The 14,457-nt window shown below is 41.8% G+C and overlaps 1 protein-coding gene across 3 annotated transcripts in view; it reads left to right on the forward strand.

Moving 5' to 3' along the window:
* RIPOR3 (RIPOR family member 3) overlaps window positions 1-14,457 on the forward strand; it is a 70,304-nt gene that overhangs the window by 16,899 nt on the left and 38,948 nt on the right. For all 3 annotated transcript variants that reach the window (XM_054045296.1, XM_054045297.1, XM_054045298.1), the window contains exons 2-3: window positions 8,499-8,624; window positions 12,527-12,673. In XM_054045296.1, the coding sequence (XP_053901271.1) occupies window positions 8,524-8,624; window positions 12,527-12,673 (248 nt within the window). In that variant the 5' untranslated portion in view covers window positions 8,499-8,523. The remainder of the gene's footprint in view (window positions 1-8,498; window positions 8,625-12,526; window positions 12,674-14,457) is intronic.

The raw sequence follows: 14,457 nt of genomic DNA on the forward strand, positions 1-14,457 counted from the left end.
AGCAGCGGGATCTGAGCTCGTAAATCAGCTGGTAATGGATGGATTGTTCCCTGACTTTCCCTGGGGAAGAAAGCAAAACTCAAGGAAGGGCGTTAGAGCAGCCTCACAGCGACACCTCAGTGACACGGGCAGAGCCCTGATACAGGCGGGCATGAAGCCACCCCACATACGGCAGGAAGCAACTCAACATGTGGATGAATGAGCATGCCACATATCGGGGAGGGAACTAAACTGCACAGGGCTTGTGGTTAAATCCAAACCGATTCTTGCCATAATATTCCAAAAGCATTTTAAAAATAACAGTGGGATTTACTGCCTGTCCTGATTCTGGTGAACAGTCTGGCTGGAAGAAGTGGGAACTTTACAACCAGTATGTGGCCTGTAACTTTTCTTTTCTGCTTCAACCATCTAATATCCTGCCACTAGGGGGAGAGTCAAAGTGAACCTCAGAACTAACAGCTACACCCCCACTCCTGAAAAATAATTTCCAGATTGTTGTTCGAATATGGGTCAAATTCTGCTGTCAGGGAATGCAGTGTAAATCTGGAGTAATTCCACTGACTCTGGATTCACACCAGTGTCACAGGCAGCAGAATTTGGCTTTATGTGCTTAGACTGAAGCCAATTAGAAATTCAATGCATTTTGAATACATTATTTGAAAAGCAGGCCACGTTGTACTTGAGAGGCCGGGTCTGAGATCATGGTTGTGCTTTTTCCCTGCAGTAGCTGGTTATTTCACAGATGCCATATGAGCCCAGGGATAGCTGTCTGAGGGGGTTGGTTGTGATGCTATGCACTGGTGCAGGGCAAACACAGAGTCCAGAATTTGACTCTCGGAAGTTGTGTAAGGCCCCATCTGCTCTGGCCTCAGAGCTGGGTTTAATCTCTGAAGCTAGGCAACGTGGGTGGGGCTAAGCTGTATGATAAACCAGTCTAACGTGTTCTTAAATATGCCTGAGTGAGAGGCATAAAGGGGAAAGTGATTTTCAGATCTTTGGTTTTAAAATAGATATTTAAGGGTTAAATATATTTTATGGGTCAAATTTTCAAAACTGCCTAAGTTCCATTTGCCAAAGTGAAATAGGCCCTTAGGGGCCCAACTCAAAGTCAATATGATTTAGGCACTTAGGAGTCTAGGTCATCCTGACTTTCAATGACACTTGGGCTTCTACAGACTTAACTCAGTTTTGAAAAAGGGACTTAGGCTAGGTCTACACTACCCGCCTGAATCGGCGGGTAGAAATCGACCTCCCGGGGATCGATTTATCGCGTCCCGTTGGGACGCAACAATCAATCCCCGAATCGACGCTCTTACTCCATCAGCGGAGGTGGGAGTAAGCGCCGTCGACGAGAAGCCGCAGAAGTCGATTTTGCCGCCGTCCCTACAGCGGGGTAAGTCGGCTGCAATACGTCGAATTCAGCTACGCTATTCGCTTAGCTGAGTTTGCGTATCTTAAAATCGACCCCCTGGCTCCCCTCCCCCGTAGTGAAGACCTGCCCCTAGGCTCCTATGTCTCCTGGACACTATTGAAAGTGTTACCCTATACCTAGTAGGGTGTTAGGACCTGAGTGAAACCTTCATGGGACAGGGAGTTCCACAGTAGCAGGTGTGTGGGTGTGGATGTAAAAACAAAATCTTCCCCTTACAAGCGGTGGATCTGTAGCAAAATTGCCCTGTATCCACTACTCAGCCTCAGGGCGTGAAGGGGGGTGAATCTGTGTAGTCACAGAGCCACTGGATACCTTCTTTCTCCGAACAGCTTTAGCTTGGTCATGCAAAGCTGGTGCCAAGCACAGGTCTATGACAGGCTCCCCGCATCCTGCAAAGCAGACTGGGCCAGTCCGGCTGCCCATGTCTCATTATGCTCCTGGGGAGTGTGGAGTGGAGAAGGTGCAGAGGGGAAGAAGCAGAATTTGATCCTCAACATGTTAGAGGCAAGATGCAAAACTTTGAATGGATTGGGGTGGGATTTTCTAAAGCTCTCAGTGTTGTGCTAACTCTGCTCTCATTGGCTCCAGCGATTATATCAGTCTTTGATTAAAAACCAAAAACAATAATTAAAAACTGTACATTTTACAAGCTCTTTGTGGAAGTCTGTAAGGATGGCTTATCTCCAGCTGTCTTGGAAACCTGGGTTCATGCTTTGCTTGCCAGTCTGAGACAACAAGCTTCAGTGCCAAAATAATGATGTCTATCAATTAGACCTTCTGGACTAAGACTGAATGGCATGTGACCTTTCTGCACTTGTCCTACACTTCCTTATTTCTGTAAGTTTCTAAGGGCAAGTATACATTTGAGGAAAGGGAGTCCATTTGTATGCAGTATACATAATGCTGTGTGAAAATGGCCCTATGAGAAAGGATTAAAAAGATAACATTCCCATTCCAGGACTTAAAATGGCCTTTCCAGCTCTAGAAAAATAACTAGAGAAAGGTTCTTTAGTTATGACATTAACAATTTTATTGCCATGACTGGGTAATAATCTAAAAGGAAGTTGAAAAGTTACGTTTTTTTAATCATAAATTTGGAATGTTTATCCAGTAAAGTATCTAGTGAAAGAGACATTGCTACTGAGGTCAGTGGTCTCTCTAAAGAATGCCTGAGAGCAGAGATTACATGTAGCGTGTACATTCCCACTGGATTTAACACTGTTATATGTAAAATGGAGCCTTAATTCTTTGTTTAGTTTGCTTGCTTTTTATATACACCTCTACCCCGATATAATGCTGTCCTCAGGAGCCAAAAAATCTTACTGCGTTATAGGTGAAACCGCATTATATTGAACTTGCTTTGATCTGCCGGAGTGCACAGCCCTGCCCCCCCAGAGCACTGCTTTACCGCGTTATATCTCAATTCGTGTTATATCGTGTCACGTTATATCGGGGTAGAGGTGTACCTTCAAAATAACTAATGGCCGAGTTCTGACCTAAATCTAGGGATGTGTATTTAGCACCTGATCTGCACCCACTGAAGTCAATGGCAAAGCTTCCCTTAAACTCAGTGGTGCAGGATCAGGCCTGTAGTCTCTCTACAAAATGTGCTGGAGTCCATTGCTCCCAAGCTTTTCAATTAATGAGAGGGAGAAAACAATCTTTGATCACATGAATGTGATTAGAGCAAAACAAAGCACTGTTTGCAAAATGAGATGTAGGCCAGGTCTATACTAGAAACTTTTGACAGTAGAATAATATCGGACGGGGTGAGATTTTTAATGGCATTTTTATACTAGTGAAAGCATTAGTGTACATGCAGTTATTTGGGAGCAAGAGGATGGGGCACAAAAAAAAAAAAAGATTTTTGCTGGTATAGCTTATTACATTCTGAGAACTGGTATAAGCTATACCAGCAAAAACACATTTTTGCCAGTAAAACTGCACCTCTAGTAGGTGGATTTGCCAGTATAGCTAGCTATATTGGCAAACCTTTTCTAGGTGTAGACTAGATATTTTCAGAAGGTAATTCATTCTCTTTACTTAGTTTTGGCTCCATCTACAGTGGAGATTGAGTTTGGTTAAAATGGTGTAGAAACCATTCCCGCCAGCACAGTTTGTCTGGCTACCATGCAGCAGGCATAAGCCCTGCAGTCTGATCCATGTACTGTAGGCAGATTCATGTGAAGCTCCATTGACAGCCACAAAGCTCCAAATGGGCACAGGGGTTGGCATATGTGGATCCAATTTCAGAATCAGGGCCATAGTTCCTTATGTAAAGTGCTGGGCACACTTGAGGCTACTGCATAAAAGGATTAAATTGTGATAGACAAAGGGAGTTATTGTATTTTGTCTTTTCACAAACCTGAAGAAAGGGAGCACCTCGTGTATCCTACCCAGTTAATGCCAGTACTATTCAGCTAAAGCAAAATTATTGATCAGAAATAATAAATAAATAATAGTAGTAATCAAAATAAAGAGAAGGGAAAGTAAGCATCAAGCAGTATATGACAAATTTAGAGTGATCTATGTAGGACCAAAAAATAAAAAAAAATAAAAATGGTTTTTGGGTACCATGTGTCTAACAAAGTTAACATCCAAAGTAAAAGACAAAGTAGACCAGTGACATAACACATCCTCTACTCAGTCACTTGTGTCTCATATTACAACATTATGGAAGGATGGTACAGAATTTTCTCAATCTATACCTATTAGGGATCTGAGATGATGTTCAGACTTAAGGCCTGATATTCATCTTGAGCACAAAAATGGAGGCCAGGTTGAAGATAGTGTTCTGTAGCAGTAGATAGCTGAGCCCACATTTTGCTGCATGCAATGAACTGTGGGTGCAAATATTTATTAATTATATGAGTAGCCATCTGATACGTTGGTACAAATAGGTCAGGAGAGATCTAAGTACTAATATATGTATCCACAAGTTATTGCAGGAAGCAAAACTCAAGTACAATTATTTTCAGACATACACTAAATGGAAGCAAGTGTGTTTGTTTTAATTAACAGAAATGGGATGTTTTACTATTTTATACAGGCACTAATGCCTTCTCTAGCGATAGTATAATGAGTACAAATAAATGTCTTGGAGTCATTTAAAAAAACCATAACTACTAGTTTAAAAGGACAAAACATCAGCAGAAATATTTGCAAGAAGTCAATGAGTCATATTTTCCTCATAAAATTGTTGAAACTGTTGTGCCCAGAAACAAGCAAGTATGTGACTAGGATCGGAAAAGTTTAGGCATAAACACAAACAGAAATCAGGTTTTTGTTTGCAGGGGATGAGGGTAGTTTGGTTTTAGGAATATCCTAATACTAACAGATTCTGAGTACTGCAGGCAACCTGAGCTGAGTTTTAGTACCTCTTGCTGAGTATAGTTGAATCTTTGGCCCTATAGCCTGGTTATATGAGAACGGTGCAGCACAGTGTTAAAGTGTCTTTGTGGCATTGCAAGTTGTTAAAATTGGGACAAATTAGCTTATTCGCTTTCCCTTACATCAAAAAATACAAAATTTATTTTGAGGGAATTAGAATCTCAATGCAGCAAAATCAGGCACTTCACATTTGACTGAGTTAATCTCTGACAGTTTGGGAGATTTGCTTAAGCCCCATCAAAATGTGGCTACTTAGACTCTCAGTCCCTGTCCTTTTTCCTCTCAGCCCAACCCTTCTACTGGCCTTAGATGTATTCCCCTAACAATTCCATCACCCAGCAGCCTGCTCCTTACGTTCGGTCTGATGTCAAGTATTTTACATGTGCTGGGCCCCAGTCAGCCGCTGTCATCCCATTTTATGCTTTCTGGGACTTCTGGGATTGGGAAAGTACCTCTGAGTCTGACCCCAAGGGTTAACTCCCCAAATTTTGAGATTTGAAGACATTGACCCACCCAGCAGAGATTACCAGGTTAGTAAACGTCTGAGATTGATTTTCAACTAAGTTTTGCTGGAGGTCCTTGTCTGAGTCACTCCTAACCTGAGGGAGGAACTGGTGCTTAAGGCCAGGTGCTTTTTTCCAGGAGCAGTTGTAATGCAAGCTCAGCACTTTTATATAGACACACTGGCTTGCAAAACTCTGTGAGCCTCGCTCTAGAGAACTGTGCTTATAAATCCTCCCTGCTAAAAAAAGATGCTACCACGATATCCTACTTAAGACCTTGTAGTCAGAAGTGTGAACTGAGCTATGAGTCACCACCAAAAATATGTAAACATTTTTTATACCATGAGATGATTTGACTTTATCACAGTTATTTCAAAGTAAATAAAGATACCCCCACCCCCTTAATGTTTTCTCTGAGGTTATTTCAGTTCCCTTTTATTCTGATGAGAAAAGCTTCTGTTTTTGCAAATCCTGCCAGTGAATTTCTTTGAAACATAACCCTAAATGTTGTAACTAAAGGGACATACTCAATCCAGCTGAGAATTGAGCCCACATGAGTTTAAATAAGTTCAGGGCGGATCATGACAATCACAAGGCCTGGTTCTCCTCTCATTTATATTCACTTTGCACGAGTGTAACTCCTTGGAGTTCAATACTGTCACCTGATTTACACCAGTATAAATAAGAGAAGAGAATCAGGCCCGAGGTTTTTTGAAGAGTAGTTTAGTTACAGATCCCAAAATCACACTTGATGCTGTAAGTTTCACACTTCCTAGCCCTTCGAACTTGGGGCTCAGATTTGCAAGTCCTGCCTGCATGGGGCCTCTCACAATCTTCCAACCCCCACAAGCCTCCCTCCTTTTGTCTGTGGTGTATTACCCCCTCCCTCAAAGTCTGCAAATCTCCCTTTAAGAGCTCTTCAATGTCCATTACCAAACCGGCTTGAGGAGTAAATAAAATAAGGCAAGGTTCTCCTCCACTCCTCCACCCCACTGTCAGACTCCCAACCCCAAGGAGTGGAAGACTGGACCCAGGACTCCAGTCCAGCTTTCATGGGGTATGCAGGCAATAACCACAAAGCCATTCCTTTTGTTTCTTCCTCTAATGACTTGCTAGGCAATGACATTTTTCAGTAAGTTGCATGTTTATTTCAGCCCAATGATCACGATAATGGGGTGGTTGTTCAAAGAGTTATGAGCTTCTGAAAACTGCAGGCAAGAATGAAAGCTGTAATGCAATCTTAAACACAGTGATGGCCACCAGACGCCCATTCACAGCCAAAGAAACTAAAAGCCCCGTGCTGTCTGATTAAAATGTGATTGGGGCACACCTAACAGGGCCACGTGGGAGGGTTTCCATTGACTTCACTAGGAGTTGCATCAGACCCTTTGAGATCTTGTGGCGCTAAATGTACTAAGAGAAAAGATACTTAGTGCGCAGGCCCTTTTGTCTTGAGTGGCTGTTGCAAAGTAGATGGTGTTTGGCCCCACTGCCTGACTGTTGGATCTTGTTCTAACACCTTTCAACTGCTTTCCATTGGCTTACTCGTGAACTCCCCAAAGCCTGGACAAGCCAGTGAAACATGCAGGGATCTAGAAGTCGTAGAACTCAAGTAGAGGCAACAATTACCTGAAAAGCTGCAGGTAAAATGGTCACTTCTCATTCAGGTTCAAATGATCAGATGGAAAAATATACACGGGCATCGTTATGCGAACTATTTATATAGTTACTATTGCTGCAGATAATAATACTTAGAGGCCTTATAGTGGGAAGACCCTTAGCTTAGCCTTGAATTCAGGAGATAAGTTCAAAATCTCTCATTCCTCCTGGGAAGCGCAAGTGCTTTACATAGGAGGAGAAGTGTCATCCTCCTCATCCATTGGGAAACTGAGGTACAGGGAGGTTGGTACCATGCCTGCATTTGCACAGCAAGTCACTGGGTAGAGCCAAGAATAGAACCCTGCTCTCTGGACTCCAAGATTGCTGTGCTATTAATTAAAGCCATGCTACTGAGGCGAGAGCCAGAGCAGAGGCACACTGAGCTCCAGGGATCTTGGCTCTGGAACTCATTCCACCGTGCAAGGCACATACCTCTCCCCCATGGAGTAATTTGGTCACAAATCCATGAGGCGTTCTCCTCTCCTGTGAATATTTCTGCAGAAAGGGATGCATTTTTACTCAAGCAAAAATTCCCCACTGACCTCAATGGGAGTTTTGCCTAAGTAAGGAGAGAGTAAGAACGGAGAGAAGATGTCAGGGTTTGGCCCTCTTCATGGCCCCATTAAAAAAAGAAAGCAAAGCTGCTAGCTATGGTGTTTACATTACACCAGCCTGTGGGGGGCGGGAGGGGAATTCTTCTGTATATTAACTGCCTAGGATGATTTTCTACAGCTGTTTTGTGGATGTGTCTGTTACTTGTATTACAGTATGAATTCTATACATATACAGTGGAGAACATAATTCTCCAGGAAACAAAAGAGTATGACTGATGGGAAACAGAAGTGAGGGATCCCAGGGAAATTAAACTCGCCAGAAGGGGAGAATGAGCCTGAGTTTTACTGATGGAAGAAGAGGTTCTGCCATGGGCTCAAGCACCACAAACGAGGGCTCCGATCCTGCCATTAGATCCACGTGTGTGTGTGTGTGTGTGTGTGTGTGTGCGCGCGCACACTTCATCCATGTGGTGCCCCATTGACTTCTGTGAGGCTCTGTATGGATGTAGGGCTCTGTTTTCATGTCCCTGATTGCAGGGCTGGGGCCCGAGTCCTGTTCTGGTATCCCAGACTGACTTGGGAGTACATGGGTTGCATCAACCTCCTTCTTCGACAGTAGGGCTGTTGCAAATTGTAGGAAGTACTGCATGAGATTCTGGGAGCCCTCCAGCCCCACTGGCTTCTGCAGCGGTTGAGGATGCTTGGCCTCTTATACGATGAGGTCTAGAGTTTGCTAAAAAGATCAGCAAATACCTGAAGGCGTGAGTGTGTTTCAGATGACACCGTTGTTTATTAATTGTATTGTGTGACAGAAAATGTGTTCAGCAGACAAATCTTTTCTTATAGCAACTCTAGTGCCTGCTGCATTGCTCAGTGGTTTCTCCTCCCTGCAGTCCAGCACTGGCTCAACCTGAACTGCCAAGCAGGTTTAGACTCATCTGTTTTTCCTGTTTATTTCAGGAGGCCACAGACTTCCTGACCAGTCATGTCAGTGAAATTGACATTTGTCTCTCCCAGCGACGGGGGTGGAATCAGCAGGAGCTGTTCCTTTGCTGGATTCAGCACGGTGCAAAGCAGAAAGTTAGCGTAAGTAGAATAAAAAGTGAAAACAAATACATGCATCCTGAGCAGTCAGATATTAGACACAGGTCAACACTTCTTGCCAACCTAAAGCCTCCCTTCATAAGGTGTGCCTTACTTTTTTTTTGACCTAAATGGATGAGTCTGTTGTTGTGCACAGTTAAACAGCTACTTCACCATGGTCTAGAGACGGCTGCACTTCAGTGGTGATTGAAGCAACCTTTGCTTGTTGTTTGCATATCAGTTTTAGGCTGCAAACTGATGGGATGAAAGATACGTCTAAAGTACTATTTATCGTTATCATTGTCACACCAATGTTTCTGCAGAATCAAAAGCAGGTCAGACTGTATGGATCATTCTTCCATCTGGCAGGAAGAGCACAGCTGAATTCCCCTAAAATGGGTCTGGTGTGTTGAGGGCAAAATTGTACTTACCAAGAAATACCTGCAAAATCTATTTTGCGAACTTGCTGCTAGATACTGATTTAAAAGGACATGCATGGGAATTAAAAGGGAGCTGCTCGCATCTCACACAAGAAGCAGGGTTGTGACAGATCCATGTTTGGATGGGATCCCAAATAGAACACTGAATGCTTGCAGCATTGGTGTTAGAGGGAAGAACCCCCCTATTGAAGCTTTGAGTCTGTACCGAAGCAACAACCCTCTCCCAGCAGTGTGGTAGTGACTAGCATGCTTGTGCCAATGCCGTCTATGAGAGGCGATGTAAAATTTCCCGACTCCTTATAGTCCTTAAAAATCTCATGGCACTTTTCAGTAGAACAGGGGTGTTAGCTCTAGGTCCTGGTTAAAATCTAACTGAGGTAATTACATTCAGTGCACCTAAATTCCTCCTGCAGTTATTTATATTAAATGGCATCTAGAGGCCCCAGATGAGATCAGGATGCCATTATAATAGGGACAGACTAGGTCTCTTGCAGCTGAAATAGACGAGACAGACAAAGGGTGTGCAGAGGCACAGAGAAGATCAAGGGAACTGCCCACTGTCACACAGCAGTTCAGCGGCACAACTGGGACTAGACCCAGTTCTCTCAGTCCCAGGACCCTATCAGCAGCGTGGCCCAGTAATCTTCCTTACTGCTTGTTCTAAATTATTGGGTAACATTGCTAGGTAGCATTAAATAGCTGCCACTTCCACCCAAGAGTGGCTCGTGTTCCTGTGCTGATTTAAGTGATTCCTATATAATCTGTGAAATGTTTTTAGGATAATAATGCTATATAAATGGAAGATCATCATCATCAGCTCTGGCTTTCAACGTATGCCAGAAAAATACCAAAGGGAACTGATTTGAATCATATAGAAGTGCTGAAAAAATATGTCACTAAAAGTATTCCACTTCTTAAAGCAATTCTTGAGTAACTGCTTGTATCTCAGTAAAGCACCTGGCACTTCTTATACAGTTCTTTGTATTTTCAAAGCACTGAACAAACTAATTAACCTTGTCACCAAACACAGCGTTTATAAAATTGTGAGTTGAAATGAGAACCTGACACAGGTTGGTAACCTAATCTGGAAGTCTTTGCACATGAATTCATGAAATTCATTATGGAACCTGAATAATAATAGTCCTACCATAAGTCAGATGTCTAAAGTCACACTGATAACTAAACTGTCGAGAAAAACACAGACAGTAAATTACATAAACGGATTTGAGCTTGACATACATAGTGGGAGTTCTTACAGGGAAGGAGTCTAGCAGGAAAAGAGTTGAACAGCTGTTTCTATAACCAAATCACCTCCAGCAGGCAAAGAAAGCTCCAAATAAGCAAGTTTAGATTTCCCCTAAGATTGCTCTGTTACTTTCAGCTGTAAAGCATTTCTAAACAATCAGCCTTTATGCATTTTTTTCCTATTTGCAAAATCCCATTGCCTCTTAACTCTTTCGATAGAGGAAAGTTTTGCTCAAGGATGAGAATTCAGACATTTATGAAAGTATTTTGAGACAATACTAAGCGTTAAGAGCAAGACACTGCTAGGTGAAACACCCGAGGACTTTCCCCAGCAAAGTGAACATATTTACTTATTGCCTTTCCCTTCACAAGCTCTCTCACTAGCTCTTTAGAATGACACAGTAGGAGATCACAGGCAGACTCCCTTCTGAGCATACACTGACCATATGTTGCATTTCTACAGCAGCTTCTATCCGAAGCTCTCAACATGCTTTAGGCATGTTAATTTACTTACCTTCCCAACACCCTGCAAGGGAGATAAATATTGTTATTCCCAACTGTAAAATGGGGAAATTAAGACACAGAAAGCTCAGCTCCTTTTAAGTATTTAGGCACCTAACTGCAGGACCTACCCAAGGGTCATACAGCAAGCCTGTGACACAGCTAGAACCAATCCCCAGACCATCCTTCCTCACTCCTGGAGTGTCATACACCTTCTTTATGGTGGCCCATTGTATAATTCATGGGCTACCTCTAGAATTCAGATTTTTGTCATTTCCCCAGGTGTGTCCAATCCAGGATTTACTCAGCACTCAAAAGCTGAGGGAGCCTCAACTCAACTCAACTCAACCCAATGACACAATCTGAATAGATGTCAGGAGTGGGGAATTTCCCTAGATTAACTTTGTCAAATAAAGGCTTGGTTTAAAGGAAGGAGTTAAAAGCAAATAGAAGGGGGAATTAATCAAACCGGCTACAAATAATCAGGGTTTATGAAGTTATAAAGAGGGAGGTAAACCAGCCAGGAATCTATCAACAGGAGACAAGTGTCAGCAGTGATTTCAAAGCCTATTCTGGGCTTGGCTTATCCATCACAGGTATATGACTAAAGACTACAGGTGTTATTGTTCTTCATATTTGAACAGCAGGCCCATTATGTAATGACTTTTTACAGGATTTCTGAGCTAAGTGTGATTTGATTTTGATTTTTAATTGCTTTAAAAAGATGTAATGTGTCTGTCATAGAAAGCCAGTTTGGGTTAGGAAAAAAAAAAAAACCTTGATTTAAAAACAACAACAAAAACCTAGTTTATAATCTGGGCCTGGTAGACTTCTGGCATGTTTTGAAACTTTCAGACAAAAAATATAAATGAGTGAATATTGAAACAGGTGTTGAGAGCAGCCAAGCAGTAGCTATTTCTGAAGTCCTTTTATAACATATCTTTGCTAGACTGCCTAATAGCACAGAACTGGTCTGTTAACGTACTTTTAATCTTGTATATGATCCCTTTAGTTGATGAGAGTGGACCATTTGTCAGGGGATTAGTGAAACTTGGAGAACAGCAGTGCCCAAGATCTAATCCTGACTCTGACCCCAACTTCTTTCCTGACCTTGAGTAACACACAAACACTTTGCCTCAGTTTCTCCATTTTACAGACTGGGATAATAACAATTGGGTCCCAGTTCTACAAACCTACCCTGTATGAATGTGTTTACAGGATCAGGGCTTAAGTTATCTTGTGAGCAAATCACAAGGATTAATTACTGAGTGTTTGAACTGCAGTCTGTGAATCACAGTACATAAAAATCTATTTCTGGTTCCCCCAAATAATGGGGAATTGTGTGTGTAATATAAATTTAACAGAAGAGACATACTTGATTCCTAGTGGTCTCCCTTGAAGCCAGGAAATTCTAAGTTAACACTCATAACTTAATCTTCTCTATCTTCCTTTGGCCTCTCATCCCAGTGAGCTGTAGCCATTTCTTGGCTTTGATGGGTTAAAGACAAACCCTGAACCACTCTCTGTTATGGATCTAATACAGGTCCTGATCCTGCTTCCCTTACTCACCTAAGTAGTCCCACTGTTTTCAATGAGACTGCTCCTTTGAGTAAAGGTTTGCAGGAGCAGCTCTGTAACTATCATTGTAGTAGCTATATGTGTGAGACTTTCTTCCAGCTCTGAGGTGATGCTGATTTTTTTTCCCCCCCTTCCCTACAGAAAGTCTCTCAGCAGGAATTCAGTGAGGTCTAAAATGTCTGTGAAATCCTCCAAAATGTATCCCTCCCTGCAGAGAGGGGCTGTCATCTGGGATCCAAAACCACAGCAGGTGAAGAAAATTTTTGAAGCTTTGAAGAAAGGACTTAAGTAAGGACTTTTCAAGTATTAATTTGTTGGAATTTGACTTCTTTAGTGTCTTTGTTACTGCCAAAACTTTGTTCCTTATACTCCTAGCTCTGGGGTAGGCAACCTATGGCACGTGTGATTTTCAGTGGCACTCACACTGCCCGGGTCATGGCCACTGGTCCAAGGGGCTCTGCATTTTAATTTAATTTAAAATGAAGCTTCTTAAACATTTTAAAAACCTTATTTACTTTACATACAACAATAGTTTAGTTATATATTATAGACTTATAGAAAGAGACCTTCTAAAAATATTCAAATGTATTACTGGCATACAAAACCTTAAATTAGAGTGAATAAATGAAGACTCGGCACATCACTTCTGAAAGGTTGCCAACCCCTGCTCTAGCTTAATGGTCCAATACAGCAACCCTTGTAATCAATGGCAAAGCTCCTATTGTCTTCGTTAGATACAGAATTGGGCCCTTAGTAAACACACTACCTAGTAGCAAACATTTTTTGGGACCAAATCCTCCCACATGCCAAGGATTTTATCCTGCTTCTATTAATGGTAATAGTTAAACTCCGTGATGTCCGTGGGTCTAGCATGGAGCTTTAGGAACTTCATTAGGTACCTAGCCATCACTGAGTAGACAAAGAGTAAATGGAATCATCTTAACCTTTGTGTGGCTTTATAATTCCTCTCAGTGCTTCTAATCTGTGGGAACCATGCTGGCATGCAGCTCCTTCAAATACAACATTGGCATCTCCAGGATTTTAATACCATGGGATTTTAAGCTAAGAACATAATGAAAAAAGTACTGAAATTATTTACCATAAATGTAAACACCTCAACTACTTAATTGTCTCACATAGTTAAAACACACTTGGTTTCCCTCAAAGACTGTAATGTCTTAGACTTTTTTAAAAAGTTACACTAGTGTCTAGTTAATGGAATTAAATTAACAATAAAAATTCTAAACCTAAAAAAAAATTGATTTGACTCCAATATTTTATTAGGGCTTGGGGACACTAAACTGTCAGATGGATTAGAGTTATGGTCCCAATTCTGTGAAGAACATCACACAGACAGACTCCTGAGCAAGCTCCTTGCAGAACTGAGTAACTAATTAAAGCTGTCTGCAGAAAACAGCTGCATCTAATAATTTAAAGGCCAAATTTTAAGCAGATTCAAACTAAATCCATTTGTTCTTGCTGGAATGTTTTTTTTGTTTTTAGATAGTAACAGCAACTAGCCCTTAAGTCTAATGACCCTTCTGGGTGCCTCCCCACCAACTGAGCATCTTAAAATGCTGCAGAAACCTAAAATGACTTTAATTAAAAAAAAAAAAAAAAAAAACCACCTCTGACTACCACTGCATTGAGCTGTTATCAGCAAGTGTGGAGAGCAGAAAATTGAATGCTAGAGTCACTTTTTGTGTATTAACAGGAATGTGTTCATAATAGTAAGACCATAAAATACACCAACAGAGTAATTTTGGAAAAGTGCAGGCTGCTTAATATAAACACATCAAGCTGTTCAGGTTCTGTGTCTTGTAAAGCAGCATTTTCCAGAAGGTGATTGGCTACAGCTCTTTAAATACAAGAGGGGAAAATAGACTTACTCAAGTCTGTTCTGAATTAAAATGAAGTTGGAAGAGGATCAGCTTAGAAGGAGTTTTGTCTTCTGGGAGCTGCCATGGGGCTCATTGAAGTCAAGTGCTCAGCAGTTATTGGCACTTTGCAGGGTAAGGCCCCTGCTTTTTAATTGGGGTGGAAAAGCAACGGTAGTATCAGGAAGTAGCCAA

This window comes from Malaclemys terrapin, chromosome 12 (assembly GCF_027887155.1).
Source record: "Malaclemys terrapin pileata isolate rMalTer1 chromosome 12, rMalTer1.hap1, whole genome shotgun sequence".
Taxonomy (NCBI): domain Eukaryota; kingdom Metazoa; phylum Chordata; order Testudines; family Emydidae; genus Malaclemys; species Malaclemys terrapin.